The following is a 27476-nucleotide window of genomic DNA, read 5'->3' as shown; positions in this document are numbered from 1 at the left end:
GCAACAAAAGATGATGTTTTATCTTATGACATTAAATTTGGCTCGCTTAACTTATGAAAAAGCACCAGCACTGAACAATGGAGAATCTGACCGGCAAAGTGGTTGTTGTAGTCGATGTATGGAACTATGGTGATTTTCTATGTCGGAATTATATCTTCAATAGGTTGGACAATACACTATACAATGTGTATAGTGTTAAAAGCACCGCAAAAGAACTGTCGGAATCCCTAAATCATAAATATAAGACAGCGGATGCCGGTACAAAGAAATTTGTTGTCGGCTGTTTTCTGGATTTTAAAATGATGGATTCCAAGATGGTTATTAGTCAGGTTCAAGATCTTCGATTAATTCTCCATGACATACATGCGAAATGGATGGTTCTCAGGGAATCTTTCCAAGTAGCGGCAATCATTGAAAATTTGCCACTATCCTGGAAAAAAATTCAAGAATTATCTAAAGTATAAGCACAAGGAGATGAAATTGGAGGAACTGATAGTGCAGCTCATAACTGTGGAAGACAACCGTGGCACCGACAAGTAGTCAGGAAACCATATTATGCAGGCTAAAGCAAATGTTGTGGAACATGGACAAGTGTCAAAATTCAATGACAAAAAGTGGAAGCATGATGGCAATGGTCCTAAACAAGGATCCACTAGTAAGATCAACAACGGGTTCAACAAGAGGTTCAAAGGCAAGTGTTTTGTATGTGGCAAAGATGGACATCGGGCTAAGGATTGTCATGTTCGTAAGGACGGAGGGAGTTCGAGCAAAAAGTCAGCATAAGCCAACATAGCTGAGGATTTTTATTTTTCCAATGGAGTGGCAGACATCAATCTTGCTGCAGTAGTCTATGAAGCTAATTTGGTGGGCAATCCCAAGGAGTGGTGGGTGGATACTGAAGCAATCCGCCATATCTGTGCAGATAAGAAGATGTTCATAACCTACAAAGTAGCGGAAAGTGGAGAGCAACTTTTTATGGAAAACTCCTCTACATTAACCGTGAAAGGACAAGGGAAGATTGTGCTGAAAATGACCTTGGAGAAAGAACTCACTCTTAACAATGTACTCCATGTGCTGGAGATTCGGAAAAATTTTATTTCTGGGTCATTGTTGATCCAGAATGGGTTTATATTAGTTTTTAAATCTGACAAGGTTGTACTCTCCAATAGTGAAATGTATGTGGGGCGAGGTTACATGAGTGATGGGTTTTTTAAGCTCAATATATTAACTGTTGTACCAAATTTGGCTATTAATAATAAGAACACATCTTCTATTTATATTGTTGAGTCTTCTTTTTAATGGCATGGTAAATTAGGACATGTAAATTTTAATTCTTTGCGTAGACTTATTTATTTAGAATGTTTGCCAAACTTAGAGTTTGATTCTAATCATAAATGTGAGATTTGTGTTGAGACAAAACTCATTAAGGCATCATTTAATAAAGTAGTTAGAAGTACTGAACCTCTAAATTTAATTCACACAGATATCTATGATTTAAAATTTGTTCAAACTAGAGGAGGTAAAAAGTATTTTATTACTTTTATTGATGATTGCACTCGATATTGCTATGTTTACTTATTGAGAAGTAAAAATGAAGCCTTAGAAGCTTTTAAGCAATATAAGCTTGAGGTTAAAAATCAACTTGGCCAAGCTGTTAGGGTAGTGAGGAGTGACAGAGGTGATGAGTATGATGCACCATTTGAGGAATTTTGTTCTGAACATGGTGTTATTCACCAAACCACTGCACCCTATTCTCCTCGGTTAAATGGAGTTGCTGAGAGAAACAATCAAACTCTTAAAGAGATAATGAATGCCATGTTAATTAGTTTAGGGTTACCTCAGAACATGTGCGGGGAGACGATTTTGTATGCTAACTTTATCCTTAACTGGGTACCCCACAAGAAAATCAATCAAACACCTTATGAAATATAGAAAGGTCGACGACCTACCTACAATTACCTCAAAGTGTGGGGGTGTTTGGCCAAAGCGACAGTACCTAGTCCTAAAACAACTAAGATAGGACCAAAAACCGTTGATTGTGTGTTCATTGGTTATGCAAATAATAGTAGTGCATACAGATTCTTAGTTCATAGATCTAAAAATCCTGATATGCATGTAAACACTATTATTAAGTCAAGAAATGCATCATTTTTTGAACACATTTTTCCTTGCAAGAAAACTGAAGGGACAAGTTCAAAGAAAAGAGCTTTTGATATTGCTATAGGTGGCAGTGAATACCAAAATGATAATAAAGCAGGTAAACCTAGACGTAGCAAGAAGGCTAGGATCTCTAAATCATTTGGTCCAGATTTTCTGACATACCTGCTAGAAAATGAGCCTCAAAACTTCAAGGAAGCAATGTCAAGTCCTGAAGCTCCATTGTGAAAAAAGACTGTGAATATTGAAATTGAATCTATTTTGCAAAATCATACTTGGGAACTGGTAGATCTTCCAACAGGATGTAAACCTCTTGGATATAAGTGGATATTCAAGAGAAAAATTAAAGCAGATGGTTCAATAGATAAATACAACACTACAAGAAAATACACTTTTGGCGACCACTTTTGCCGACTAAAAATATTTTGGTTGCTAAAAGTTGTGGAATTGGCGACCAAAAATTATGTTAGTCGGTAAAAGTACAATATTTAGCTACTAAATTTTTTGTCGGGGTATATGGATTATTGGCGACTAAAAAACAATTTAGTCGCTAAAAATGTAACAATTGGCGACTAAAAAAAATTTAGTCGCTAAATTTGCCACAAATGGCGACTAAAAAATTATTTTAGTCACTGTATAGATAGTTTTGGCAACTAAAATTATTTAGTCGCCGAATCAAAAATAAAAATTTACTTTTTATCTTTTACGACCAAAAGTTTGATTGGCAAAAATTTAATTTCAGCGACTAAAAAATATTTTAGTCGTCGTATAGATAGTTTTGGCAACTATAATAATTTAGTCGCTGAATGAAAAATAAAAATTTACTTTTTATATTTTGCGACCAAAAGTTTAGTCGGCAAAAATTTAATTTCAACGACTAAAAAATATTTTAGTCGCTGTATAGATAGTTTTGGCAACTAAAATTATGTAGTCGTTGAATCAAAAATAAACATTTACTTTTTATCTTTGGCGACCAAAAGTTTGGTTGGCAAAAATTTAATTTCAGCGACTAAAAAATATTTTAGTCGCTGTATAGATAGTTTTGGCAACTAAAATAATTTAGTTGCTGAATGAAAAATAAAAATTTACTTTTTATCTTTTGCGACCAAAAGTTTGGTCGGCAAAAATTTAATTTCAGCGACTAAAAAATATTTTTGTCGTTGTATAAATAGTTTTGGCAACTAAAATTATTTAGTCGCCGAATCAAAAATAAAAATTTACTTTTTATCTTTGGCGACCAAAAGTTTGGTTGACAAAAATTTAATTTCAGCGACTAAAAAATATTTTAGTCGCTGTATAGATAGTTTTGGCAACCAAAATAATCTAGTCGCTGAATGAAAAATAAAAATTTACTTTTTATCTTTTACGACCAAAAGTTTGGTCGGCAAAAATTTAATTTCAGCGACTAAAAAATATTTTAGTCGCTGTATAGATAGTTTTGGCAACTAAAATTATTTAGTCGCCGAATCAAAAATAAAAATTTACTTTTTATCTTTGGCAACCAAACGTTTGGTCGGCAAAAGTTTAATTTCAGCGACTAAAAAATATTTTAGTCGCTGTATAGATAGTTTTGGCAACTAAAATAATTTAGTCGCTGAATGAAAAATAAAAATGTACTTTTTATCTTTGGTGACCAAAAGTTTGGTCACCAAAAAATTATTTTCAGCGACTAAATAAATATTTTAGTCATTGAATAGTTACTTTTGGCTACTAAATTTATTTAGTCGCTGAATGGAAAACAAAAATTTACTTTTATCTTTGGCAACCAAAAGTTTGGTCGCCAAATTTTTATTTTCAGCAACTAAATAAATTTTAGTCATCATATACCAACTTTTGCCGACTAAAAGAAATTTAGTCGCCAAATATCTAGTATAATTTTAGTTTTCATCTTTGGTGACTACCTCATTTGGTCGGCAAATATACATTTTTGGTGACTAAAACACATTTAGTCGGTAATAAAACTCAATTTTTTTAGTGGGAACACATACTGCGCAATTTGAGTTGATGTTTAATTTTATTATTATTATTATCATTATTATTATATTTTTATTTTTTATTTATTATCATTTTGGAGGGATTTTTAAATTAATTTGGTGAGGAACTCTAGAGGGATTTCAAACAAATGAAAATGAGTTAGGGCTTAAACACGTCTCTCTCTCTCTCTCTCTCTCTCTCTCTCTCTCTCTCACACACACACACACACACACACACACACACACTCTGTGACTCTCTCTCTCTTTCGCATCTGCCCTCTTTCGATTCTCTCATGCCTCTGTCTCTTTCATTCCATTCCTGCCCTCTTCTTGATATTGAATCTCTGTCGCTTTGCTTCCATCGTCGTTGGGTAAGGAGCATCACTACCATCGAGCACCGCCGTCGATCCACTATTGGAGCATTACCCCAGTGTGTCCTCTCTATTTTGCCTTCTCTCTGCCCTTTTCTCTGCCTCTTTTCCCCTAATATCTGTCTCTCTCACTCTGTGACTCTCTCTGTCTTTGTTTTCTCTTTGACTAAAGTAATTTTGTTCTACAATGCCTTTTTAAATTTTGGAGAGATTTATAAAATGAATTGGTGACCAAAATGTTTTGCCACGAATTGTGTAAAATTACCACATATATATATATATATATTTTGTTTCCAAACCAATCCCTAATCAAACCAGCGCCTCTCTCCCTATAGCGTCTCTCTCCCTCTCCGCTACTCTTCTTCCCTCCCTCTCTTACCACCTCTCCAATAGCCACAGAACAACTCTCCTCCGCCGCACCTCCTCGTATTTGCTGGCAACTAGAGCGTCGATTCACCTCAGATCCATCACCCAGGCGACTCCTCCCTTACAAAGAGTGGTAAGGCCGCTGGTTTCTTTCCCCCTATTATCATCATCATCTGAGGTCGTCTTATCACCGACTATGCAAGTAAAAACCCAAATTAAGTGTAAATTTTGAGTCTTAGTTTTTGGGTTTTTTTTATTGATATAGTTAATTGGATGTGAATTAGAATTTAGATTATAATATACATTTGGATTAGAATTTAGGGAAAATTGTGTCATCTAGTTCTCTTACTGTGCATAGATTGTTGGAGATGGTTCAAACTTTGTGTTCCTTACAGTTATTTATATCGTTCTCCCACATTGGTGACCATATATAAATATATATATTATTTTCTGATTTCATACTTACCTATATTTGATTTTTAATATATTAATTTGTTAAGATGAGTATTTTACAACTATTGCTCATGGGTTGGAAATCTTCATTTCCAACTTATAATAGAGCACATTTGAATCTGGAGATGCTGCTTTAACCCCCTAAGCCACTCTACTTTTAAATAGATCACAAAGCACATTCATATTAGGTTGCGTACCCAAAAACACAATCTCATTCCTACCCTTCCAAATGGACCATAGAACAACCAGAGGTATGGCCTTCCAAATTTGTTGTTCTAATCTTTTAAAGCTAAAACTAGCTCACCACTACAACTATAGCGACCCCGGTCTTTTCCCATCTGATTATTGTATCCGGACTTAGGTTCCGTAGATTTTGTCATTGTATATTGTTGTTGTTGTCTTTTTTTTTCTCATTTGGAATTATAGGATGTGTTGGGCAGGTTTGTTTCAGGTTGGTTGGGTTTAGAAACCAAGTCTTGCTGTCCAGGTTTTTGGTTGTTCGCTCGAGCGAGTAGTTTGTCGCTCGAGCGAGATGTCTTTTTGGTTCTTCGCTCGAGCTGGGGTTTGGTCGCTCGAGCGAGAGTTGACGTCCAGTATGGACCTGTAGCTTTGCATTCTTGGCTCGAGCGAGTTTTTCTTCGCTCGAGCGAGTTAGTTCATCCTTCGCTCGAGCTATAGTTCCTTCGCTCGAGCGTGTGTCTGGTTACAGACCTGAGGGTTTGAGTTCTTCGCTCGATCGAGCTTTCTTTCGCTCGAGCGAGCTTTTGGGTTGTTGGCTCGAGCAAGGATTCCTTGGCTCGAGCGTGGTTTCTCTGTGTCTAATCGCTCAAGCGACCAAGTCTTCGCTCGAGCGAGCTTGTCCAGTTTATATACACAGCAGCGGGATTTGATCAGTCTTTTTCATCTCATTTTGATTCCAAACCCTAGGTCCGACTTCTCTTTCTCTCTACTCACCTTCTCTCTTAGATTTGATCCATTTAGGGAGTGTTCCTACCCTAGATCCTTCATTAAAAAGATAGAGTGAGTTGAGGGCTTCCATTTAATCTGAATAGTTGGCGATTTGGAGCACTTTGGTATTTGGGGTATCATCTCTGTCTTCTCCTTTTGGGTTGTTTTCTTCAAGGTAGGGATTTCCTACTCCATTTTATAGGTTTTGCTCTAAGTTTTGGTATTTTGATGTGTTGGGTTACTTTGGTAATTTTTGGGAAAACTCTGGTTGTAATATTAAAATTAATTTGTATAATTAATTTAAGGGAATTGGGGAATATGGCTAAATTCATTGTATTGGAGAAATTATTGAGTAAATGGTGTAGTTGGTTAGTTTAATCACTCACCTATGAAAATGTTGGAATTATGTTAGTTGATACATTTATTTCCTGTTTAGAAATAACTGTTTTGGGCTATCGGTGGAGGATAGTCGTGATTGTTGTAGACATTGCATGTGGATTAGGAATAACTGAAACTAATCACATTGGTTAAGTCATTAACTTTGACTATTGCATTGATACAGAAAATACGTGTATTGATTGAGCATTGCATTTGCATACATTGTTTTGTGTGGGAGGAGATAGGGGATGTACTCCACGGTTTAGGGGAAGATAGGGGATGGACCTCTAAACCGGATTTTGTTTGGGAGGAGATAGGGGATGGACTCCATTAGCATCACTTTTATGTGTGCTTATTATATTGAAGTGTTTTTATTGATACAGCACTAAAATGTGTATCAATCTGGAAGTATGAAGTGTTGTGAATTGAGCTTGAGTCTCATTTGTTTGTTGATATTGGAAGGATGTGAATATGGTATATGTAATTCACTGTTGTAGGTTGGCCAGGTTCTGAGCCATGTTGATAAAATTGGAAAGTAAATTGTATCTTAGACAATAGTGTCATGAGACTGTAAAATGAAGTGGTTGATTATCTTGGTTAACCATCTGTCAAATACTATTGCTTTATTCATTGCTTATATGTGGTTTAGTATATTTCTACTGGGCTGTGGCTCACCCTTTATGGGAACATCATTTTCAGGTTCAGGTGATAAACTACCTCCAAGGACTTAGCTTGGGAGGGTTTGGCTTCTGAATTGAAGAAGACTACTTTTAGTTAATAGTTGTCATTTATTGGTACATGTAAACATTCAAGCCTAGGGCTTTTCTTGTATTGAGATTAGAACTTATATTTTTGAATCCAAGTGTTGGCTTGGAAAGATGTAAGCCTGCAGGGCATTTTATTCGATGTTACATGTAATGTTTTATTTAGTAATACTCTGATGAATGAATTAATAAATTGTCTTCTTTAAATATTGCATGTCAATGATATATAATGGGTTAATTTTGAGGGCGTTACAACAACACTCTCGTTTATTAAGTTACAAGGTTTAGAATGCATTATGATTAATGCTATGAATTGGATCTCCTTATTTCTAAGGCGATGATCAAAAATAGATGCCAACTGTACTGAAAATCATGTCACAGTTTTTCAATAATACATTTCCTTACAAATTGCCCTTTCAAATGAAGTGCTACTACACACATCTCCAATTTGAAGACAATATTTTTCTACTCTCAATATGCCATTAAGTATTTCTAGTTTGACTAACTAAAATAGCTTCAACGTGTTTGAGGCTTTGTCAGAAGCTCTAACTGCTTAAACATCCTTGAGATTTGATCATCGGAAAATATTCAGTGTGTTTGGTTTTAGTTTTCTAAATTCAGTTTTTTGAAAACCGATTTTTTTGTTTTTCATGTTTTTTTTAGTGAATATTTTAAAAATCATAAGTATTTTTTACTTTTTTTGATGTATCTTACTTAAATGTATCTAAAAAGTAAAATATTGTAAAAAAATATTTTTAAAAATTAATAAATACACAAAATACGAAAAATATACTAAATTTTAGTTTTTTTTTTTTTTGTATTTTTGGTATATAGGGATTTTTTTTTAGTTTTTTTTACGAAAATTATACTTTTTGAGTGTATTTATGTTAGATGTGTTTAAAAATTTTAAAAATTATTTAAAATGTTAAAAACATTTAGAAAAAACAAAAAAATATGGAAAATAAGAAAGTATATTTTTCCAAAAATTGTTTTTAAAAAACTAGAAACAAACATGGTGATTGGTGATTAAAATAAAATTAGTTGTGGTATACTAATTTTTTCCGATGAAAAAAAAATTAGTCGCCAAAGGATTTCGGTGACTAATATTTTAGTCGCTGTTACTTAAGTTCTAGCTACAAGAAGTTTTAGTCGTACCATATGGGTTATTTGCCGACAAATAACCAATTTAGTCGCTAAATTGGTCTAAAACTTTGCGGGGGAAATTACTTTTAACATTCGCGCCCTATTCTATTCTCTGTTTAAACAAACACAAAAGTCCTCTCTCTTACACATCACCACCAAACCTCACCCCACCTTATCTCAGCACAGTCCCTCACCACCGTCGCTCACCGTACGTTGCACATCGCCACCGCCACAGCCGCAATCACCACTGTCACCGCCGTAGACCACAGGTTCTCTCTCCCTCTCTGTCTCGATCGCGCTCTTTGTCTCGCTCGCTTGCTCTCTCTCTCTCTCTCTCTCTCTCCCCCTTCCTCTATTTCCCCAACTATCAACACTTGCTATAGGGTTTTATATGATTTATACTAAATAATTTCGTGTTTATTTCTTAAACTGGTTTGATTTCTAGAGCTTTATGGGTTTGATCTCGTAAATGGGTTTGATTTTACTGGTAAAATTTACTTTCGCCCTCTTTTTCCTTTCTCTCTCATTAGTTTCAAAGCCCTAATCCATTGATTGTGTATGTATTTGCATGTATGGCTGCTCATTGATTGTGTATGTATTCTCATGTGTTCCTGATTGTTTGAATTGAAATTTGATTCTATGATTGCAATAGTAAATCCCTTTGATAATTATTTCTCAGATTTTGGGCAATACCCCTCATTTTGCTAGTTTTCAGGAGGCTTCTCAGACTCACTCAATGGTTTTGCTACATTTGTTTTCTTAGATCTTGTGTAGCCTTGGATTTGGTGTTAGAGTAATAGTGTAATTCTCTGAGATATATATCTGGTTTTGCTCAAGCTAATATCTTTGTTTATTGACCTACTTAAGATCTATATATTAAACATATCAGGAAGTCTAACTTATTAAGTCCTCCTATTCACACTCTCCTTTTACAGAACCCTAGAAAATAATCTTGCATGTCCAGGGAGGTTTTACTTTTTAATTTAAATTTCAAAATGGCAACAAAATTTTAATTTATGACTTTTGAAAATTATTCACTATCAATTGTTTCTCATGATTTGTGTGAAGTAATTTGAAGAATTTTTTCTTTCAACAAGCATTGGATAGTAAACAATGATGGTTGACATTTCTTACCTCAAGCATTGGATAGTAAACAATGTAGTTAGGTTCTGAATGTTGTTCTCAAAAGGAGAATATTTCGTTGAGATTCCTTGGATAGCTTGTAATATTGTTTTCTTTTTTTAGTGCGAAAAAGGTTTTTAAAATTTAGAAATATATGTCTACTATTTATTTTCCCCAAACTAGCTTTTAATAATTTTACAGGACAAATCATTTTGATTGTGACTGGGATTGTATGCATTATTTTATAAGACAGCCACAAAGAGATGATTTTATAGGACAGTCACAAAGATCATTTTCCTTTGATTTTGGAAATTTGTCTTTCCTGCATTATAATGTTGAAAACAGAATTTGCATTGGAAAGAAAACACTGGCCCTCCATTTCTGAATAAACCTATGATATGTAGAGCAGTCATAGTTTTTTGGAAACAAAATATGTTTTCTTTTGGAAAGGAAAAGTTGAACGGTCAAGCAAAAGTTAATTTGTAACATAAAGCAGAAGAAAATCAGAAACTCGTTTTGTTGTGCAAAGAAGCATTTTATTTTTATTTTTTCTTCTTTTGCTGGGAAATATCTTTGTGTTTTTTTTACTTCCGTAAAATATTGTTTTATACTTCAAAGTGACTGCTTGAGCAAGAGGCAAGTTCAGTCCCAAGACTCCCTACTACCACTAACAAAACTCATAGCTGGATTGAACTTTGTTTTTCCCCAACGAGCTAGAAATAATTGCTATTTGTATTTTCATTTGCAAGTGACTACTTCTCTGAAATGCATCAACATGGCCTTTTAATGTTCATTAGATAAAAATATCTTATAAAGGCTTTTGTTGGTTGTATGCTGTTAAAGTTTAACTCTGTCAAATTCCAATTTCCCGAGCATATCATTCTCTCCGGAGTTTTATGTACTTGGGAGTTAATTTTTTCCGTTTGTGTATACTTGTCATTGTATAAAAATAGAACATTGTTCAAGAAGAAAAGAACAAAAAGATCACAAGAGTACTCGCATGGATGATAAAATATTCTAAATTGCGGCAAGCTGTCAGAGTTACCAATTTATTTTTATCTGTGATCTAATATTCTATACGTGTGAAAGATCACTAACTGCAACTCTATGTTGTCAACTATTTTATTAATAGACAGAAAAACTCATAAATCTTTATATATTTAGTCAGTCTGGGAGAAAAAGTTGAAGTACACTTTAATTTAGGATACTATGAGCAGCACAAATGTGTGATAGTTGAGCTTCACACTAATTATTATATAGTTGGACCAACGTTCAAGAAGAAATCTAAATGGAGGTAGCAAGAGACAATCTGCTGATTCCTTAAACTTCTAACAAATGATCATAAAAGTTAGGAATGATGATGTTTGAACTTTTATCTCTTGCAGACCAAAGGAATTAATGTCTGTGCTAGTTTTTGCATCCTCCAAATTTTAATTTATTTTCTCCAAACTAGTTTTTAATAATTTTAATAAAATAGATTCTAACAATGGCTTTACTCAATAAATTACTTGAGTTGAGAACAAAATTCTTAGTAAAGTGTATATGAACACCATATATTTACTTGAGTTGAGAACAAAATTCAATACAAAGTTTATATTTCCTCATTTTAGTGGTATTATTTTTCCATTTTCATTTTTGTACCGTTAGTTAGCGATTTGTCATACTGATCCCGCTCTTTTATATTCCAACAATTTATATGCAGTTGCAGCTTGGTTTGAACTATATTTGATAGCACTACTTGTGTGGCTTTTCATTTTGAACATATATGAAAGTTTCTCTACTAAATGTGGCATATAAAGAGTATTAATATTGATCACAAACCACTAACAATATGTGTTAAGGGCTAGCTGATCAAAGTGTTCAGTAAACCTCTTTGTGCTTCTGGTCTTATGAAGCCTGATGAAAAGAACATTTTGCTATTTTAATATGCCTCTACAGGGTTTGTAACGCCCTCAAAAAAATAACAATAAACCCATCAGATAAGACATGCATTTACATTTAAACTAACTGCATTCCTTTCATTCATTAGAATTCCAAGACATAAGTATTACATGTAATACATCAAAAGTAAAACGACAAAACTATGCCCGCCACTAGCCTCCCAGCTATGTCCTTGGAGGTGGCATGCTTCCTGCACCTGAAAATGATATTCCCATATAGGGTGAGCCACAGCCCAGTAGAAATACACTAAACCAACCATGGACAATGACTAAAACATTAGCAATTGATAGTTGGTCAACACTGATACAATCACATAAATTACATATTTATGTCAACGACTTACAAGTCCCAATTACTTTTCATTTTCCCCTTTTCAACAGATAAGCATGCTAGCTCTATCATCATTTCCACAGATATGTATAAAAACTATATCTCACATTCTCAACAGATATGTATATCAACAATATCCACAGATAAGCATACAAGCTGTATCCACATTCTACAACAGATATGTACGTCAACAATATCCACAGATAAGCATACAAGCTGTATCCACACTTCACAAAGATAAGCATATGAGCTCTATCTTCACTTCTCTAGACAAGCATATGAGCTCTGTCTACGGAGTTCATCCCCTATCTCCTCCCAATACCTATCCGGTTTAGAGGTACATCCCCTATCTTCCCCTAAACCGCGGAGTACATCCCCTATCTCCTCCTCTACACATAACGTATATAAACACATTGGTTCTATATACAATCACACAATACATACAATTAATGTATTCTGACAACCGTCAAGTTCCATGACACATTCCATTGATTAGTTTCCGTTTACCTAATCATCATGCATTGTCTACAACAATCTCGACTATCCTCCACCGATAGCCCAAAGCAGTTATTTCTAAAACAGAAAATAAATGCACAAATGGATATTCAATCAACATTTCATTTCCTCATTTCTCACCAATTAATTATCCCAATCAATTAAACAATGTAATTAGGCCATTTTCCATAATTACCATTTCAACCCTTAGGTCCCATTTTCATCAATGATTCAACAATCATTCTATTTTTCTATGCCAAACATGCATCTAGGTTTATTATGAATAAAACCCCCAACTTTTGTAAAATTACACAAAAGCCCCAAACTTTCACAAATTTACCAAACCAAGCCCAACATCTCAAAATACCAAAATTTAAAGACAAAACCCATAGAGAGGAGTAGGTTATCCCTACCTCAAATTCGGAGTCCCAAAGGAGAAGACGACAAAACCCAACGTGCTCCAAAACCCGAGATTTTCAGATTAAAATGAAGCCCTTGACGATCAACAACTTTTTTATAAAGGCCAAAGGTGAGTAAATCACTCTTACTAGATCAAAACCTAGAAAGAAGGTAGAGTCTAGAGTGAGAGGCTCAACAATGGTGATTTTGGAAAAGTAAGAGAGAGAAGAGAAAGTGAAAAAGTGATTTGAAAAGTCACAATTTCGGGATTTAAACCCAGTCTTCCGCTCGAGCGTAAAACACCCCGCTCGAGCGGCCACTCACAGACTTACGCTCGAGCGGCCAACCTCCCGCTCGAGCGCAAAATGCACTCGCCCAGCACTTTTGCAGAACCGGGCCTCCGCTCGAGCTCCCAACCCTACGCTCGAGCTCACAACACTGCACAACAAGATACTGGATAGATGTATTCCCCGCTCGAGCGCCAACACCTCCGCTCGAGCGGACAGGCCAAAAATCTAGGCAACTAGTTTTGGTTTCTAAACTCAACCAACCTGAAACAAATCCGCCCAACACATCCTATAACTCAAATACTAAGTAAAAAGGATGTAAACAAAATAATAAACAACTACCAACATCCACGGACACATGTCCGGATCACTATACAACAAGGGTAAACCCGGGATCGCTATAACCTCCCCCCCTTAAAGAATTTCGTCCCCGAAATTAAACACAAGTTTTCAAAAACAAGTTTTTCTCCAATTTAGACAATGTTACATTTTAACATTCAACAATTCGACCCATTACCGGTCATCCCATCCCTTTAACAAGAGACATATCACAATATGTAAACAACATATGTACTTTCAACATGCATCAACATTATGCACTATCCTTCCAATTTCAACAATATATTTAACACATATAATGTCACTTTCAACTTCCATATGAGGCAAGTTCCAAAACATGCTTCCAATAATCAAAACATTCTCAATGTTTTACAACTTAAGACATATATAAAAGCTCTTAAGTTCAACATAATGTAAAATTTAAATACAAGATCACACATCAACAAACAAGTCCGGATATTTCTCACGGACTTCCAACTCACGTTCCCAAGTGGCTTCCTCCACTCCGTGATGTTTCCACAAGACTTTCACCAAAGGAATGGTCTTGCCACGCAGGACCTGATCCCGCCTATCCAAGACCCGAACCGGTCTCTCCTCATACGAGGCATCCTCATCTACCTCTAAATCAGTCCAATCCAACACATGTGATGGATCTGGCTCATACTTCCGAAGCATACTCACATGAAACACGTCATGCACTCCGGACAACTGCGGTGGTAAGGCTAATCGATAAGCAACCTCTCCAATCCTCTCAAGGATCTCAAAAGGACCAATAAACCGAGGGGATAACTTCCCACTCTTCCCAAACCTCATCAGACCTCGCCTAGGTGATATCTTCAGAAAGACATGATCACCTACCTCAAACGCCAAAGGCCTCCTCCTACGGTCGGCATAACTCTTTTGTCGACTCTGGGCTGTAACAAGCCTCCTACGGATAAGCTCAACTTTCTCCGTCGTCTCCCTAACCAACTCCGGACCCAACAAAGGTGCATCACCCACCTCGGCCCAACAAACTGGAGACCTACACGGTCGGCCATACAAGGCCTCAAACGGTGCCATACCGATACTAGACTGAAAACTGTTGTTGTAGGCAAACTCTACCAATGGCAAGTGCCTCTCCCACGTCCCGCTGAAGTCCAGGACACAACCCCGAAGCATATCCTCGAGGATCTGAATAGTACGCTCGGACTGCCCGTCAGTCTGAGGATGATAAGCCGTACTAAAGGTCAACTTAGTGCCCAAGGCACTCTGCAAACTCTGCCACAACCTAGCAGTAAAACGAGGATCTCTATCTGAGACGATCGTCACTGGGACCCCGTGCAATCTCACTACGTCCCGGATATACAAATCGGCAAGATGATCTACCGAATCTCTCACGCGCATAGGAATAAAGTGCGCCGACTTAGTCAACCGGTCTACAACCACCCAAATAGCATCACTACCCCGCTGAGTCCTCGGAAGACCTACAACGAAGTCCATAGTGACATGCTCCCACTTCCACTCGGCAATAGGCAAGGGTTGCAACAAACCCGCTGGCCTCTGATGCTCGGCCTTCACTTGCTGGCAAGTAAGGCACTTCGATACGAAAACAGCCACATCTCTTTTCATACCCCGCCACCAAAATTGGCGACCCAAATCCCGATACATCTTAGTACCTCCCGGATGCACCGCAAGGCGCGAATGGTGAAACTCTCGGAGTACCTCCTCTCGGCAAGCCTCCGGTACAAACAAACGGTCTCGGTATCTCACACTCTGGTCGGGATACACCGTCAAACCCTTCTCAACTTTCCCACTGGAGATCTTTTCTCGGAGGGATTCTACCTCAAGGTTACCTCTCTGTGCCTCTAACACTCTAACCACAAGTGTAGGCTGCGCAACAACAGAAAACAAGGCCGCAGCCTCAACAGATTCGCCCAGTAGCAAATCAAACTCGCCAAGTGCTCCCAACATCACCCATTCCCGGATGGCTATACAAGCTACATCACTAATGGTTTTCCTACTAAGGGCATCGGCCACAACATTGGCCTTTCCCGGATGATAATGCAACTCAAAATCATAATCCTCGATGAACTCCATCCATCTCCTCTGCCTCAGATTCAAGTCTCTCTGTGTAAACAGATACTTCAAACTCTTGTGATCCGAGAACACCTCGAACTTCTCACCATAAAGGTAGTGCCTCCAGATTTTCAAGGCAAAGATCACTGCTGCTAACTCTAGGTCGTGTGTGGGGTAATTCTTCTCGTGTATTTTCAACTGACGTGAGCCATAAGCTATCACTTTTCCCTCTTGCATCAACACACAACCCAAACCCTCTCGTGAGGCATCACAATAAACCGCATAACCCAACCCTCTCTCCGGAATAATCAATACCGGAGCGGTGGTCAATCTAACTTTCAGCTCTTGAAACGACTTTTCACAAGTCTCACTCCACACAAACTTGACTCCCTTCCGAGTCAGCCTAGTCAACGGTGACGCTAACCTGGAGAAATCTTTCACAAACCGACGGTAATACCCAGCCAATCCCAGAAAACTGCGGATCTCAAACACACTCTTAGGCTGTGCCCAATCTTGCACTGCCTCAACCTTGGATGTATCAACAGACACCCCTTCCCCGGATACCACGTGGCCTAAGAATTTGACTTCCCTCAGCCAGAACTCACACTTCCCAAACTTGGCATACAGCCTATGGGCTCTAAGTAACTCAAGCACCACTCTCAAGTGTGCCTCGTGCTCCTCCTCAGAAGACGAATAGATAAGGATATCGTCCACGAAAACAACCACAAATCGGTCTAAGAACTCCCGGAAAATCCGGTTCATCAAGTCCATAAAGACTGCCGGTGCATTGGTAAGCCCAAATGGCATCACCAGAAACTCATAATGGCCATACCGCGTACGGAATGCCGTCTTAGGAATATCTTCCTCCCTGACCCTCAACTGATGGTAACCCGATCTCAAATCTATCTTAGAGAAACAACGGGAACCCTTCAACTGGTCAAACAAATCATCTATACGGGGCATAGGGTACTTATTTTTAACCGTAGCCCGATTCAACTTCCGGTAGTCTATACACAATCTCAAGGCACCATCTTTCTTTTTAACAAAGAGTGCCGGTGCTCCCCACGGTGAAACACTAGGGCGAACAAAGCCCTTATCTAGCAATTCCTGGAGTTGAACTTTCAACTCAACCAACTCTGCTGGAGCAAAACGGTAAGGTGCCATAGAAATCGGCGCCGTACCAGGCACTAAATCAATAGAGAACTCTATCTCTCGGTGAGGTGGCAAACTAACAAGATCTTCGGGAAAGACATCCGAATACTCACAAACCACCCTTGGCAATACAACCTGGGTCTCACCACTCTCACCACTCTCAAAGCTGGCAAGTAGACTACTAAGCTCACTTCGCCCTCGCGAATCATACCCCGGTGGCAAAACACTACCAACCCGGTCTCCCAAGAAATGGAACCACTCCCCGCTCAAGGTACATAACGTGACCCTCTGGCGGTAGCAATCAATAACAGCCCGGTATGACGATAACCAGTCCATACCCAAAATAACATCAAAACCCTTCATGGGCATGACAACAAACGGAAAAAGAAGCCTATAATCGGCGACCTCTATATCACATCCTCTAACACCCTGTTTCAGGATCAACTCACCACCCAAAGGCGATACCACACAAATAGGAGATGCTAACTGTGCTAATTCCAATTCCAAAACAGATGCAAATGCAGCAGATACAAAAGAATGAGATGCACCCGTGTCTATCAACACATTAGCAACTGAGTTGCAAAACAGAAAAGTACCTCTCACTACTGATGGAGCCGGTACTAAATCCTGCGCGGTAACAGCATACACGCGCCCCGTAGGCCCCTGGTCTACCTGCTCACCTCTCGGAGCAAAAGACTGCTGCACAGACTGGGATGACGAAGCTCCCGGATTGGCCCTTGAGGCCTGCACAGACTGAGCTGGCTGAAAACCCTGCGTCTGCCTAGAACCAGACGCTCCCGAAGTGGCACTCAACTGTGGGCAAAACCTCTTCATGTGCCCAGGTTGTCCACACTGATAACAAGTCAGGAGCTGCCCCCTGCCCAAACTCTGACTCGGCGGTCTAGCTGAAGAAGAAGCAGCTTTCTGACCCCCACCCTTCTGCGGGCAAACCGAAACCTTGTGACCCAACTGGCCACACTTGTAACAGGTGAAATCCCCCTGACCACCTCTCCCGGAGCCTGCACTCGGCACTGGGAAGGTCGATCTAGCAACACCACCCTGCGACTGCTGAGGGTTAGAACCCCTCTGCCTCCTGCCATCACTCTGACTATCTTGGCTCCTCTTGGAGCCTCTCTGACCCTCATCCTCCTCCTGCATCATAAGCTCCATATGAGCTGCAGCATCCACTAGGTGTCTATACTCTCGAATATAAGACCCACCAATTCTCAACTTGAGGCCCCGCCTCAACTTCCGCTCAAACTCATAGCAACGGCGTTCCTCAGACGCCACCAGTTCAGGTGCAAACCTAGACAGACTGGTAAAAGTAGCCTCAAACTCGGCCACTGACAAGCCCTGCTGATTAAGCCGGCTAAACTGATCCCTCAGCTTCTCCCTAGCTGCTGCTGATAAAAACCTCTCCTGAAAAGCATTCACAAACGCCTCCCAAGTACCACCAACACGAGCTCTCTCGTACTTCCACCATTGACCCGCATCTCCCTTCAGTTGGAAGGATGCCAAGGTCACTTTCAGTGCTCCGTCCTCGATGCCAAGCATCTCAAACGTCTTCGTTGTCTGTTCGAGCCATTCATCTGCCTTAAGCGGCTCTTTAGGATCCCCGATAAACTCGTCCGGATTACACCGGAAGAACTCCCTCTTCAAGAAGGAAGGTCCTGTCTCAGCTGCCTGATTCCCAGCTCTGAGAATACCCAAAGCTCCTGCTATCTCTCTGGCCAAGGCACCCATAGCCTGCTGACCTACTGGCTCGGCCACATTGGCCTGCCCAACTCCCTCCTGCACTGCCGGAATCTCACCCTGTAACGGTACTTCCTGCCTCGCAGGTCTACCACGCCTAGCACCTCTTCCTCGTCCTGACATCCTAATAAAGGCAACACAGAACGTTAGCACATTCATAGGTGTGCCGAAACTAAACACTCACGTCCTAATGCATGGACAAGTGTAATTCACTCCACATAAGCACATAAACACATAAGCACTTACGAATTTCATTTCCGGATAATGATAGTCCCGAGACGTTACTAGAGTTCCGGTTAGAAACAGCATTGATCAAGTGCTTTTCCAACAAGACTCCTAGAAACTCAAGGATCCAATCAATATCCCAGAAATTAAATCCCATACCCACATAGTCACATAAGCATGTTATCAAATAAACACATAGCATATGGTACTACATCTATGTCTCTATCAAGCGAGACAAACCCATTGTGATCCTAATCACTTCCCACGTACCCAAAGTATTCGAACCCGGTACGCTCTGATACCAAGTTGTAACGCCCTCAAAAAAATAACAATAAACCCATCAGATAAGACATGCATTTACATTTAAACTAACTGCATTCCTTTCATTCATTAGAATTCCAAGACATAAGTATTACATGTAATACATCAAAAGTAAAACGACAAAACTATGCCCGCCACTAGCCTCCCAGCTATGTCCTTGGAGGTGGCATGCTTCCTGCACCTGAAAATGATATTCCCATATAGGGTGAGCCACAGCCCAGTAGAAATACACTAAACCAACCATGGACAATGACTAAAACATTAGCAATTGATAGTTGGTCAACACTGATACAATCACATAAATTACATATTTATGTCAACGACTTACAAGTCCCAATTACTTTTCATTTTCCCCTTTTCAACAGATAAGCATGCTAGCTCTATCATCATTTCCACAGATATGTATAAAAACTATATCTCACATTCTCAACAGATATGTATATCAACAATATCCACAGATAAGCATACAAGCTGTATCCACATTCTACAACAGATATGTACGTCAACAATATCCACAGATAAGCATACAAGCTGTATCCACACTTCACAAAGATAAGCATATGAGCTCTATCTTCACTTCTCTAGACAAGCATATGAGCTCTGTCTACGGAGTTCATCCCCTATCTCCTCCCAATACCTATCCGGTTTAGAGGTACATCCCCTATCTTCCCCTAAACCGCGGAGTACATCCCCTATCTCCTCCTCTACACATAACGTATATAAACACATTGGTTCTATATACAATCACACAATACATACAATTAATGTATTCTAACAACCGTCAAGTTCCATGACACATTCCATTGATTAGTTTCCGTTTACCTAATCATCATGCATTGTCTACAACAATCTCGACTATCCTCCACCGATAGCCCAAAGCAGTTATTTCTAAAACAGAAAATAAATGCACAAATGGATATTCAATCAACATTTCATTTCCTCATTTCTCACCAATTAATTATCCCAATCAATTAAACAATGTAATTAGGCCATTTTCCATAATTACCATTTCAACCCTTAGGTCCCATTTTCATCAATGATTCAACAATCATTCTATTTTTCTATGCCAAACATGCATCTAGGTTTATTATGAATAAAACCCCCAACTTTTGTAAAATTACACAAAAGCCCCAAACTTTCACAAATTTACCAAACCAAGCCCAACATCTCAAAATACCAAAATTTAAAGACAAAACCCATAGAGAGGAGTAGGTTATCCCTACCTCAAATTCGGAGTCCCAAAGGAGAAGACGACAAAACCCAACGTGCTCCAAAACCCGAGATTTTCAGATTAAAATGAAGCCCTTGACGATCAACAACTTTTTTATAAAGGCCAAAGGTGAGTAAATCACTCTTACTAGATCAAAACCTAGAAAGAAGGTAGAGTCTAGAGTGAGAGGCTCAACAATGGTGATTTTGGAAAAGTAAGAGAGAGAAGAGAAAGTGAAAAAGTGATTTGAAAAGTCACAATTTCGGGATTTAAACCCAGTCTTCCGCTCGAGCGTAAAACACCCCGCTCGAGCGGCCACTCACAGACTTACGCTCGAGCGGCCAACCTCCCGCTCGAGCGCAAAATGCACTCGCCCAGCACTTTTGCAGAACCGGGCCTCCGCTCGAGCTCCCAACCCTACGCTCGAGCTCACAACACTGCACAACAAGATACTGGATAGATGTATTCCCCGCTCGAGCGCCAACACCTCCGCTCGAGCGGACAGGCCAAAAATCTGGGCAACTAGTTTTGGTTTCTAAACTCAACCAACCTGAAACAAATCCGCCCAACACATCCTATAACTCAAATACTAAGTAAAAAGGATGTAAACAAAATAATAAACAACTACCAACATCCACGGACACATGTCCGGATCACTATACAACAAGGGTAAACCCGGGATCGCTATAGGGTTTGCTTTATTACTTTATTAGTGTTAGAATATGTTCGACGAGTTTTTTGATAGCAAGAAAAAAGAGTGCAAGCTTTATGTTCATGGTTGTTAGTTTTGTCAAAAGTAAATATTCCAATAAAATGGCAATGATTACTTTCGTTTCAATGGATATTGTTTATATATAGGCACAAGATACTAATTGTATTTTAGTATCTTGTCCTCAAATCTTGATAGCGTGTTTACTAGCTGATGGAGGAGTAGATGTATTACAGATTGTAGGAAAAATTTTAATTATGTGTTATGATTAGGTTATTGGGAAGCCAAAAGGCAGTTGGTATGAGTTGATTAATTTCGTTATAATTTCTTAATCAATAATGTCATATATGGTATTTAAATCACTAATCAGTCTATGTCCATATCCCAATTTGTAGTATTAGAGTCTTCAATCTAAACTTTGTGAATCTTAACTGAATGTTCTATCCAACCAATGACCATAAAAAAATGCATCATGCTTTGGAAACTTATTCCTTTCAAACTCATAAATTGTCAATTTAATATTCTCTTCATCAAAATGTCTCTCCAACCAATGAGGAATTACATTGTATGGATGCGCCAATCCATAATATACTCAGAGACACGAATCTTCTGAGCTATGTTGATGGATCTGCTGTTCCTCCATCTACGACCATTCTTGATTCTTCTGGAAAACCTTTGGCTAATCCTACTATCACCAATGGATGCATATTTGCTCCAGATAAAAAAAAAAAAATATGATCATTTATCTCTATCTGGATATCCAATTGATGAAGCATATCTGGTTGTCATAACCTTGAATGGACTTCCTGCAGAATTTCTGTCACTTAAGACCACAGCTCCTGCATAATTTTACTCTGTTATGGGGCTTTGCATGTTGCTTCAGATACTAAGTCTTCTAATTTTGATCTCAATGTTGCTTACTCCATTACTATATATCACACTCACTCGGTTTCAAAATCAATCATCTGCTCACTCTCGAGGGAATCATAATCAGTTTCGTAGAGGAGATAATACCTCAATAGGAGGTCGATTTTGAGGAAATCCGATTCTCTAACTCAGGTCGACAATCTCAATCTTTATCTTCTTCCTCTGGTTCGTTTCTATTTTGTCAGATCTGTAGCAAGCCTAACCATACAGCTATTGATTGTTGGATTCGTATGGATGCTTCTTACAATTCTTCTACACAATCATCCTCTCCATCCTACACTACCTATATGGCTTCTCAGTCTGTTTCTCGTCCTACAAATTGGTATGTTGATTCTGCTGGCACTACTCATGTCACCAGACCTAAAGCATCAGTCTCTCATCAGTGACTGTTGGTTTCTACTGCTCCTGATCCTGCTCTGATTGAGCCTCATAGTTTCTCAGATGCCATTAACACTCCAGCTTGGGCTGCAGGCGTGACTGAGGAATTTCAGGCTATCCAAAGTCAAAAGACATGGATGTTGCTACCTCTTTCTCCTGGCAAACAGCAAATTGGATGCAAATGATGCTGCCCTGAAAGCAGGTCAGCATGCTTGAATTTGAGCATAGCTCCAACCAAAACCACCTGATGATGTCCTCAATTTCAATGGATACATCAATACAACCTGAGAAACCAAATAGTGGGTAGAAGACCAGAGAAACAAAGTCAAAAAAAATTCAAAATAGGATCAATAACCTGAGGCAAACCTCACTGATATTTGTACTAACAAACTCAACAGTCCATAGCATAATCACTCATCAAATGAACAGGTTCATCAAATGAACAGGTTATAGAAACCATATATAAATCAAACCAAATATATATCCTCTCATCACTAGGTTCTTTCCAAAAAGAATTCCCTACTAATGTGCCAACACAGATGTATTACGGATTTGGAATTGTTTCTTAATTGTTGAATGCTTTTGTGTTTGAATTCCAGCTTCAATGCTGCAATTGTGGTCACTCTTCTGACACCTATGAGCCCTTGATTGACCTGAGTTTGGAGATTGAGAATGTGGGTACTCTTCCTAGTGCATTGGAATCTTTCACCAAGGTGGAAAAGATTGAAGATCCAGAGACAAAGTTCACTTGTGAACAACGTAAAGAAAAAGTGTCAGTAGAAAAGCAGCTTATATTGAACCAGGCTCCTTCTGTTGCTGCGTTCCACTTGAAAAGATTCAAGAATGATGGCTCCTATGTTGAGAAGATTGACAAGCACGTGGAGTTCCCACTAGAGCTAGACTTGCTGCCATACACTGGTGGCGATCAGAATAATGATGTGAGTATATGGGCTCTGATTTTGCTAGAGAATTTCTATCAACAAATAATCAAATAGTAAGTTTGTTACTGATGTCAAAGCCATTGGTTGAAAGATCTGTTAGGAAAATGAACTTCATAAATAGAAGTCCTAATGCAACTGTCTCATGATCTAATCTGAAAAATTATGATGGTTGAGTAATTTGCATTTTCTGTTGGGTGCTGATGGTGAATGGCTTTAGAAAACTTAGCTGCTTCAAATATTTTTACTAATTGAGTGATCATACCTTTGCATGAGTATTTAGTAAATTTTCTTTTGGTAATCCAGTGGTAAAGATACTTTTAGGGTGGGATTAGTGGGGTTTAAGTATTACGTTAAACTTGAAAAGAAAATGCATATTTCAATTATCTTTGTTTGGGTTTTTGTTAGATGGACAGGTACTAAACTCTGTTTTCTCTATACCATATAGATCGAATTGAAGTACAATCTGTATGCAGTTGTTGTGCATATCGGATTCTCATCCACTTTGGGTCATTACTATTGCTTCATTCGTTCTGCCCCAGATGCATGGTACAGGTTGGATGACTCAAAGGTAATACTTGTTGTAGTTACATGTATTTTTTGGATTAGTAAGATTAGTATTTTGTGGATATCATATGTTGGCAATTGAGATTCACCTTCTTACATATAGGTTTTGGTTGGATGATAGGAGGAATCAAAGAGTGAGAATGAGAATCTTTTTACCAGTGATTCCATTACTAGTAATAATATATTTCTGTGTCAATGTAATTTAAGTGTTTGGTTTGGTTAGGAATCCTCTATAAATCCTCTAAAGGAATATGATTTAATTTTAAATTTTATGGGACCATCAATTTATTTTATTCTGAAATGAGTTATGTACCTCCAAGAATGTGAGATTTCGATGGGGAATGTGGGAATGGGATTCTTACTAGTGTGGTAATTTCATTTTGCCTTGGGAACTATTGTAAGAATCACATTCTCATTCTTAGATGCATCCAAACAAAGGAATGAAAGAGACATAGAATGAGATTCTCATTTTCCTTGCCACTCCTGCCAGCCAAACATGGCCTTAAGGTTTCATTATGTTTGTTGGATATGACCTACTTTCCTAGTTTTGGCATTTGCAATAGTCTAGTGGCAAAATATGATGATGGATAACAATTTGATTATTCTGGATCATAGTTAAGTAGTGATAGTTAAGCCACAAAGTGCAATGGCTGAATTTTTTGAGAATGTCCATATCATTGCTGAAGTACAATCAATTAAATTTTCTCTACATACTAAACCTGTAGGTTATTACCCGAATGGGACTGAATAGGTGTACTTGTTGCAGTCCATCATTGATTTTTTCAACTTGTGACATTGATATTTAAGGATGGACCCTGTTATGGTGCAGCCAGTTGATCTGGTTTTGTTTTAGTATGGAGATGCTCCAGAATATTGTATTGTTTCAATGTGTAAACTAATTATAAGATACATGGTCTTCTCATTCTGTTTGTGATTTAACAACATAAGAAACAGTAGCATCATAATTTTTTCTTCCTTTACCAAATTGACATGAACAGAAACAGAATAATGCTATGTACACAGAACACACACATACATTAGTCTCGTATGGAATTGTAAACTTCTTAACTACATAAGTTTTGAATAATGTGCACTTCAGTGTGTGACTAATGAAAAAACCTTTTACTGAGGGAATTGATTTTCAGATTCTACATCTGCATATTAAAGCATAAGTTTTATTATATGCCCTCTTTCCAAGCTACAAAGGCACGTTTGCACCCCTTCATGCAGTAGCCCAAAGTGAAAACAGTAGTTGTAGAGATGGCTAGAGACAAAAACATATAGACTATTCAGACAAAAACACATACATTAGTCTGGTTATATGCTTCTAATAGAGAGATGGGTTTGTTGTTTTGCTGGAGCTTGTGTTGATAATCCCAACTTCGTATCTTCCACTTCGCTCTCACACTTGCCCTCCTCTAAGTAAAAGTTCAACCAAAGCATATAGACTATTCAGAAGTAGAAAGACTATTTTAACTTAGTTTCCATTGTTGAAACATAGGTCAATATTGGCATATTGTGAAACAATAGTTAGAATTGATATATATATACGAATGATATTTTATTTACAAAATAGTATTGATAGTCATTTAATTTGTTAAAGTTTCCTTTACTTTCTATGTAGAATTTACATTTTTTGTCCAATTTTACAATAAAGTTATGTGCAAATATTTTCAACAAAAATTTACCTGACATTATTTCTCATTTTCTTTGGTACAGATGGATTATCTCGTGCACAAAGCTAAATTGTATATGACTGATTGGCACTATAAGCATTTTTGGAAGGAATATATATTTTTGGATAGATGTGTATGGAAAAGATTTGGGTGGACTAGTAGTTATATTTTTGGAAAGACTAGTAGTTATATTTATTGGATGAATGTGTATGGAAAATATTTGGATAGACTACTAGTGTGTATATTTTTTGATAGATGCGCATGGATAACAATTTAAAACATAATAACAACTAATTGTTATGTTTTAAATTATTATGCTAGATGGATGTGACTTGGATGATTATATAGATTACAAGTGAATTTTTAATGGGAGGAATATGTAGTTTGAAATTACTTATGGATGAAAACTTATAATAGTTGATGACTTTCATTAAAAATGTTTAGTTTGGATGATTTATATTTTGTTGAATGTTCATGATTCAGTTGATTTGAATGATGCTTGTAAATTACATATTATATTGAATGGATTTGATGAATTATTATGAATTAAAGGTTTATTTAGTTGGATGTTGGCGACCAAATGTTGATCTTGTTTTTTCCATTTTGGCGACCAATTGATTTGTTGGGAAAGATAATTAATACTTTTGCCGACTAAATAATTAGTCGTTAAAGTCATTAATTTTGGCGACCAAAAAGGAATTCGTCGCTAATAGGTCAATTGCCGACTAAAGTTTTAGTTGTGCAAACATTCTTTTTCACGACTAACATGTTTGGTTGTTGAATGTGACAATTGCTGTCACGACTCCAAACCGCCCCTAGTAGTTTAGTGCCGTGATGGCCAGTAATCCAAAATTACCGAAGGCCGATTTCAAAACCACACACAATCAGAGTATAAATTTATATGGGGCTCACAAGTGCGGAAGCAATAATCTTAAAATACAAGTGGTCCAAAAGAGCAGTGCATAAGTTACATGGAATGGCATACAACTTTACATTATATTACAACTTGGATTCAAATACCATAAAGTACAAAATACATTCTACATCTTCATCAAAAGGCTTCTCCAGCCGATGTGTGTAAATTACAAGCATTATAAGCCGAGAAGCATAGTTTTCAAGACTGCCGACATGCAAACAAGTTAAGCCGACGTAAACAAAAACCCAAGACGAACTTGCAAGTCACACCTAGGCATCACCGCCTTCCTGCTCATCACCTACATATATATATAGAGAGGGTGAGCTTGGATACTTAGTGAATGGTATAAGAAATAAAGGGGTTTGCATGACTGGTATTCAAGATCTTTGTTAAACAACACAAAACATAATTAGTGCAAGTCAAAAGGATGAATCAAGTCCATCTAGCAAATCTGTCATGTAACGCCCTCAAATAATAACATCAAACCCATCAAATAAGATATTCGTTGACATATGAAATAACCACATTCTTTTATACATCAGAGTTTCATTACAAAAGTATTACATGTTAACAACAAAGCAAATGCCCTAAGGGCTTACAGTTTTCCAAGTCAACACTTGGTTACAACAAAAGAGTACTAACTCGTTTACACCTTAAGCCCTTGGCTTGAAATTACATGTAATACATCAAAAAGAAAACGACAAAAGTATGCCCGCCTCTAGCCTCCCAAGCTATGTCCTTGGAGGTGGCATGCTACCTGTACCTGAAAATGATATTACAGCCCAGTAGAAATACACTAAACCAACCATGAACAATGACTAAAAGATTAGCAATTGATAGATGGTCAACACTGATACATTCACATAAATTACATATTTATGTCATACGACTTATGAGTCCAAGTTACCTTTCATTTTTCCCTTTTTCAACAGATAAGCATGTTAGCTCTATCATTATTTCAACAGATATGTATAAAGACTATATCCCACAATCACAGATAAGCAAATAAGCTATATCCACATTCTCAACAGATATGTATAACAACAATATCCCACATTCACAGATAAGCATATAAGCTATATCCACATTCTCAACAGATATGTATAACAACAATATCCCACATTCACAGATAAGCATATAAGTTGTATCCACACTTCACAAAGATAAGCATATTAGCTCTATCT

General features: G+C 37.8%; 1 protein-coding gene and 1 pseudogene across 1 annotated transcript; one reads left to right on the top strand and one right to left on the bottom strand.

The window, feature by feature from the left end:
- The window catches only part of LOC145823047 (uncharacterized), a 247351-nt pseudogene that overhangs the window by 36136 nt on the left and 183739 nt on the right, over positions 1–27476 (bottom strand).
- On the top strand, positions 556–25747 carry LOC114296833 (uncharacterized). Its single transcript, XM_082917372.1, has 6 exons — positions 556–691; positions 827–1233; positions 8601–8822; positions 22795–23133; positions 23582–23704; positions 25420–25747. Exons 1-6 carry the CDS (start codon positions 556–558, stop codon positions 25651–25653), a joined length of 1461 nt encoding a protein of 486 aa, XP_082773498.1. The 3' UTR covers positions 25654–25747.

The sequence above is a fragment of the Camellia sinensis genome, chromosome 3 (assembly GCF_055761805.1).
Source record: "Camellia sinensis isolate YWXY chromosome 3, ASM5576180v1, whole genome shotgun sequence".
Taxonomy (NCBI): domain Eukaryota; kingdom Viridiplantae; phylum Streptophyta; class Magnoliopsida; order Ericales; family Theaceae; genus Camellia; species Camellia sinensis.
The sequence above is the reverse complement of the archived record's forward strand: the minus strand, read 5'-3'. Positions and strand labels throughout refer to the sequence as shown.